General features: G+C 30.0%; 1 protein-coding gene across 1 annotated transcript in view; it reads left to right on the top strand.

Moving 5' to 3' along the window:
- Nucleotides 1-5601, top strand: part of LOC106471746 (phenylalanine--tRNA ligase alpha subunit-like) — a 31218-nt gene extending 25617 nt beyond the window's left edge. The window contains exons 10-12 of the mRNA XM_022400355.1: nt 1184-1352; nt 4316-4508; nt 5418-5601. Of these exons, the coding sequence (XP_022256063.1) occupies nt 1184-1352; nt 4316-4508; nt 5418-5514 (459 nt within the window). The 3' untranslated portion in view covers nt 5515-5601. The remainder of the gene's footprint in view (nt 1-1183; nt 1353-4315; nt 4509-5417) is intronic.
- The last annotated feature ends 2070 nt before the right edge of the window (nt 5602-7671 follow it).

Below are 7671 nucleotides of genomic sequence, written 5' to 3'. Positions count from 1 at the left end.
GTAGCAATCTGCCACAATTTAATTCTTCGTATTGTTAGCCGACACTGGGCAGTTTGTACATAATTGAATAATTAGAGTTGTTTACCACAACTCTATTTATTCAAATATTTTGTACCTGTTATAGTGTAGTAATGTTTGTGTTTTCACCTTTTCTTGATGAACCAAGCAATAATTGAAGTACTTGGATGTATTTTATTCTGAAATTACCAATGGTGTTCCATATAGACTCCCATTGCCTTTTCAAACATATTTTCTTAAACTATTTGTGCAACAAATTGCTTATGACTTTGTTGTCTACAAAGTCCCTACTAACATACAAGTCACAAAAAAGTCATCAAAAGTACCATCAATTTTACATTTAAACCCACTAATTATTGCTGGGATCTCTTCTATGTATTTTACTTAGAAAATGCATAATTCTATCCAATATTCCTTACACTTATTCCTTAGTGTTGTAATGGGCAAAACTTAAAATTACTTCATATGGGGTAAAATGATAATAACCCTATAACCTAAGTGCTTTCGAAAGGTGGACCTCTCTTCTCAGTTACAGGGTTTTTATCATTTTGTATAAAGACTTATTGAACCTACTTGTTTTCCTGACATCTTTCATATGGTGTAATATATGTACCCCAATGATAGAGAACAGTATACAAACAAGTTTGGAATTTGAAGGTTACTAGATTCATTTGAAAGCTTGCAAAATATTTGTGCCTGTGACATTTAATGTTTTCACTGAAAACATGGACAGGACAGTGGTACACATGATTGATGAATATGTTTCACATGTACACTGGGGTACATATTTTTACTGAAAACATGGACAGGACAGTGGTATGCATGTTTGATGAATATCTTTCACATGTGTTTTTATTGAAAACATGGACAGGACAGCGATATGCATGTTTGATGAATGTCTTTCACATGTGTTTTTACTGAAAACATGGACAGGACAGTGGTATGCATGTTTGATGAATATCTTTCACGTGTTTTTACTGAAAACATGGACAGGACAGTGATATGCATGTTTAATGAATGTCTTTCACATGTGTTTTTACTGAAAACATGGACAGGACAGTGGTATGCATGTTTGATGAATATCTTTCACATGTGTTTTTACTGAAAACATGGACAGGACAGTGATATGCATGTTTGATGAATATCTTTCACATGTGTTTTTCAGAAAAAGTTCATCCCAGTCAAATACTTCAGTATTGATAAGGTATTCCGGAATGAAAACTTGGATGCTACCCATCTAGCTGAATTCCATCAAGTTGAAGGTGTTGTAGCTGACTATGGACTTACTCTTGGGAATCTTATGGGTCTGTTCAAGGAATTTTTTAACAAGCTGGGTATGTGTAATTAGTGCATATTATTATAAGATTTAACCCTATTGCAAGGGGTTCAATGTAAAAATACACATTTGCACACATTAAGTATTTATACTATAGCTTTTAATAAAATAAGTGTATTTTCACAAATTTGGTAGACTTTTAGTAAACATTACAAGTCTTTTGTACACAAAAAATTAGATTTTTTAATGAAGTATTTTTACTAAAGATTTGTTTGTGAATATATCAAATCTGTTTTTTTTACTAGTCTGAGTGAAGTGATTTTCATGTTATGATTAAAAATACTATTCTTCATCCCCAAAATCTCAAATTTCCTTTGTGTAATCTCTGGAACCTCCTAAATATATTTCAGATGTTTATTTTCAGTAAAACTTTATACCTTGTCAGTTGTTTAATGATATACTTGATTCTTCAGCTTAAAGACAAGTTGTAAAATATATAAAATGAGCAGTTGTGCCCTTTTTTCGTTATTATTGATCATAAAGTTTCAACGTACTTCTCTTCAGAGTTTTAACTGCTAAACATTTCATGGTCAGTAGAACCCAGCTGAAAATAAAGCAGTAAATTGCCACGTGTCATTAGACTGTTTACATGACACCACCGTAATATGATACCCTTAAAACCAACAAAGCACGCGTGAAAAGATAGCCAACTTGAACACTGAGAACAGGGTGTCTAATGTATCGGATTATATATCCTAAAATGTTTTCTTGAAAAATTCAGAGTAATCGTACTGCACTTAGAATCAGTGAAAACCTTTATGTCAACAACAGGATGTGTAATTTATGTATCCTACAGTGTTCACAACAAGACTTTCCGATAGTAACAACACTGCACTTTGAACCTGTCAAAATAATTATTATGTGGTTTGTTGCTGGTACAATAAATATTTCAATTCTTTGAATATTGGGAATCCTTTTGGTGTGTTTGGAATTTAGCAGCATAGGTGTACAAAGATATTATTTGAACCCCTGCTTATAAAATCGTATTTCCCTTTTCAGCACTTACTCGTCAACCAATAAAAACTTTAGTTTTGGTACTACTTATCACACTCATTTAGTTTCACAAGCATTATAAGTCTAGTCATCTTTGGAAAACATTTTTACTTTTGTAGCTAAAGTTTAGTTTAGAAGTTCTCTTAAAGTTGTGAAACACTTTGAGTTGTTACTGAACTCTTATGTTGAAGTAAGTAATAATCATTTATATACACACACACATACAAAATCGAATACAAATCTAACTGTATTATCAATAATTTGCAAACTACACCAATATTTTGACTACCATACATTACATATATATTTACTCATAAGTTCTTAAATTTTAGTTATTTTCTTAAAGCATAGAATGAAAATGACATAGAAAAACAATGATTTCTAGTACTTATGAGAAGTTAAGGTTATAGGAAAATATTTTGCCCTCGTGTGCCTTTAGTGCTAAGCCTCGTTTATTTTTTCGAGTGGAGGGTGAAGAAATATAATTTTTGTAGGCTTCAAATATACGTTTTAGAAAGAAAAAACATGTTACATTACTCTACTAGTACACCCAAAACATCTGCAACCTGCTTGGGTTTATAAATAAAGTATATATATGTTTAAAAAAATTTAATCTCTGTTCAGAGCAACAACTTAGTCATCACCATTGCTAGATGCTTTGATTTCTCAGCAGATCAAAGTGGTGGGAGGTTCTAAGTTTATAAGTGAAAAAACCACAGTAAACAGAACAAAATGTCAGAAGTCTGATATCGGAGAAACTAGTTTTGACACATTCTTGCATCCTCTTCAGTCTCATGTTGTCTTCTGGCAGGAAAAAATTTAAACTTAACAACTTCCTGTGTCCTTCAGGGAATTCCAAGATCAAGGGTCACGTATGCATTTGTTGACCAGTTTTTCCTGCCAGTAGAGGATGCACGAATGTGTTGAAACTAATTTCTCTGATATCAGACTTCTGATAGTTTGTTCCCTTTACTGTGGTTTTTTCACTAATTGCTATACACGATATTGTGTTCTTTTATTATTTCTAAATTTATATTCTAGCTTGCTAGTATCTAAAATTTATGTTTCTAATTCGTTAACCACTTGTAGATGCATATAGTAGGCATAAAAAAAATATTAACTGAGGAACAAAACATGAGGAGGTACTATGTGACAAACACAAATCAATATTTAGCTTTATTTTACTTATATTTTATTTTGAAATAAGAAATTAAAATATACATAATATTAAATTTTGAAATATTAGCTACATTTTGATATCAATTTCATTCATATATAGTAATAATAAAGTTACTTAATAAAGCGTTCAAAATAAATCGCTATAAAACAGTGACATGCGCAGTTAGACCCACCTGTTGTGAAAGGGTTAAAGAATATACATTATGTTTAATAACATGTAAAACTAAATAATTGTAGGAGTATAGGCATAGTAATCATTATTGTCTTGCATCTAAAAAAATAGAAATAATATAAAAGAAAAAATAGACATTGCTGTCATAAAGCCCACAAATAAGTATAGCCTTGTAATAATGGATAATACTGAAAATTTTATGGAATACAAAGCTATGTGCTGATTTTGTTTAACAAAACATTAGAAATAAAAAACAACATTTGGTGCAAATGAATGTTTTGAATTTATTAGTGTTAAGTTTAAATAAAAACTAAAAGAGGTAAGTGTTCTGTATATTAAAGTAACTGCACTAAGAACCATATTATATCATTAATTTAAAAAAAATGGTTTGATAAAACTTTTAATCCAGTTTCATTAGTCACTGACCTTGGTATAAAAATAATTTCAAATACAAAGTAGACTGTACTGTTTATAATGGTCATAAAATATTAGAAATTTTTTATAATTAGTTTTCTGTACTTTATTTAATAATTGGAAATGGATAATATATGAGTTTGTTGCTTCAGAGTTTTATAACTAAAACTTTCATAAGTTTATTTCATACTTTTGGTGTATAGGAATCAGAAACCTACGTTTTAAACCCACTTACAACCCCTACACGGAGCCAAGTATGGAAATTTTTAGTTATCATGAAGGGCTTAAAAAGTGGGTTGAAGTTGGTAACTCTGGTATGTTCCGACCAGAAATGTTACTTCCTATGGGTCTTCCTAAAGATGTTGCTGTTCTTGCATGGGGTTTATCTTTAGAAAGGTATGGTTCTTAGCTAATATCAATTATTTTAATGTCTCTCTCTCAGGTTAAATAGTTTAGTGGCATTTGATGAATTTTTAATTGTGACAAGCTTATTTTTACCAAATAGAAATTGTAATCACTGCTTTCAATAACTTTAGAGGAAAATTTGTATTTAAAGAGTACTACTAATGAATACTTCGATGTATCGCAACTACTGTGCTTTGAACAGAATTATTGTTTACATAAGTGTTAATAACTGCTAAATGTCATATTAAAAACAATAGGATTAGGTATAATGAATTTTTTAACACTATTTAACATTCTGTATTTGATCACTTATATTTTGTTTTCAAGAAAAAGAGTGTATAAAAGCATTTCAACCATTATGTTCTCCATATCCATCGCCTATTTTTATTTTTTTGTTGTTGTTCTTTAAAAAAAAACAACATACACCCAAAGTGTCAAAAATTGAGATATAGCAGAAGTTGACAGGACTTCCAGTTTGCTAAGTAAGAATTCAATGCAAATACCTTAAAAAGATGTTCATATGATAAAGTTACATTGTCTTCTAGGCATAAAGAGCACACCCATTAATTTTTGGAAACTGAATTATCTTCTTAATTGTCATCCATTTTTAAAAAGCTTGAAACTTAATTTTGATAACATACCTTCTGTTAATTTAAATTTATGGTAAAAGTGTGAAGAAAAAAATGTTGCACGAGTAAATTTTATAAGTAAGTATCTATTTATTAGTCTTTTATTTCCTTGCCAAATTTATTTTAGCTCTTTAATTTTTACATAACAGAAAAATTCATCATTAATTTGGGAATATTTTTTTTTAAAGCATAAAATTAGTTTACATACTAAAGTCATAACATTTTACTCATTATGCTGTTTGTTATGTCTCACAATATTTTCATTTTGCAGACCCACCATGATTAAGTACGGTATTGACAACATCCGGGAACTTGTAGGTCATAAAGTGAACTTGAAATGGTTTATAGTAACCCTTTATGCCGACTAGACAGATAATTTATGAAAAAAAATGGAGCTGAAACTGAGTATTTATAGATGGGACTAATAAAAAAAATATTGTCATTTTTGCTCTGAATTTTGTTGTTGAAAAGCCCGAGTGCAAGGTGATTCTTAATTCATTAGCATAATTTCCTAGAACCTTCTAAATGAATATCAAAATAGTTTTTTAAGTAAACTTTATATTTTTTTATCCATTATTTTCTTTAATCACTGTTGAAAAATACAAAATAAATTTAAATTACACACTATTCTTACAGCCCAAACTAACATATTTTTCAAATCTGGGTTCATTTATTTTTATTGCTTTACATCTGCGCTTAGACCTTCTCAGAGTATGTCAAAAACCGTTTATCACAGATGGACTGCTTCGTATATGTAATAGAGGTAAAAGCACAACACAAATGAATTACAAACACTTCTTATGTTATAATATTAATAAAATATTTTTATTTGATTTTGTTTTCTTTTCTAACTATTAAGTTCCTAATTTTTACATTTTAGTAACTTTTCTAAAAATAAAAAAATTAGCTTTTGCTTATCTGGACTCCCTCTTATTTTGCTGTCACAAAGCACTATAAGCCTATTTTTTGTAACAATGTTGTACCAAAATACTTCAAATGTTTATTTAAAATGTGAAATTTAGAACACAAAACATTAGCATGCACAAAAAACAATGTTCTAAAACAACTATAATTTAATTGGTTTTCTAACCAAGTTATAAATAGGCTAAACAACTGCGCTAGTCAGTTGGAGTTCAACAATAACGTATAGGATCTAAAACAAACTATCTATAAATATGTGGTAAAAAAGAAATAACCTTTAGCAGGTTCTTCTAGGGAGAAAAAAATATTTCTCTGTTGATTATAAATATGTCTGTAAAAGTACTCATAGTATAAATAAATTCTTTTAAATCTATGACAAGATTGGAGGAGCCACAGTTGTGGGTGTCACAAATTTATATCTTTAGAATTTATATTCTGACCTTTCAGTGCCCGTAGTTTGTGTGTCTGATTAGTTGGCTTTTGTAACAGCCTCAGAAAGGAATGAAGAAAACTGAAAATAAGAGGTAGATGCATCTTTTAACACACAGAAGTCAAGAGTAAGAATTTATAACTTATATAAAACTTTAAATTATTACAAATTTAGTGACATATGTTAATAGTAAAGTTGTTTAACTTTTGAATGTAACTGTAAAAGGTTAGAGATGTGCACTTTGATCCCCTTACACACACATAGAGATAATTTGATAAACAAGGTCGAGCTATTTCTCAGTAGACAGGAGAAGTGAAAAAAATTGTAAAAACCACTTCATGCAAATATGATGAAAATATTTTTACAAATATAGTTATTTTACGATATATTTCACATCATTACCTAGTTTTAATGGAGATAAAATAGACTGTACTGGATCTTCTGTTTATGGACTACATCTGCCTGGTGTATGAATGGACATTTTGGTCTCAGCACTGAAATCTTCATCAGTAACAAACTTAATAAAAATACAAAAAATATCTTTAATAAACTCCATTTTCAAAAACATTCTAGTTTGAAAGTAGATTTTAACTTTACACATATCTAATTGTAAGTCCTATTTATTTCGTATTTTTTAAACTAGGATTAATATTGATGAATAACACAATTGGGTTCATGTTTTAAAAGCTTCCAGCATTTTAACGACTTGTACATGAAATCAGATTTGTTGAATACAAGATGTACAGTGTAATGCATCATACAAAACTTTTTTATCAAACAAGTGATTAAAAAAATTCTATTCAGAGTCAAAATTACCTAAACAATCAAATATGTAACATGAGTGTAGTTATCACAACAGTATGAAATATACTGTGTCCAACTGTAACACGGAGGGAACTCCTTGCTATAGTAAAGAGTCTGACATATTTCCATCCTTACCTCTATGGTGCCAGGTTTACCATCAGGACAGACCATGCTGCATTACGCTGGTTAAGATCATTAAAGAACCCGGAGGGACAACTGGCACGTTGAATCGGAAAGATAGACCAGTATAACTGTGATATTGAATATAGAGAAGGAAAATCTCATGGAATGCCAATGGACTGAGTCAAAGACCCTGCAAAAATGACTGCAGACATTGCTGCAAAAAGAGGTTGAACTAACCAGGTGTCAT

The sequence above is a fragment of the Limulus polyphemus genome, unplaced genomic scaffold (assembly GCF_000517525.1).
Source record: "Limulus polyphemus unplaced genomic scaffold, Limulus_polyphemus-2.1.2 Scaffold4831, whole genome shotgun sequence".
Taxonomy (NCBI): domain Eukaryota; kingdom Metazoa; phylum Arthropoda; class Merostomata; order Xiphosura; family Limulidae; genus Limulus; species Limulus polyphemus.
The sequence above is the reverse complement of the archived record's forward strand: the minus strand, read 5'-3'. Positions and strand labels throughout refer to the sequence as shown.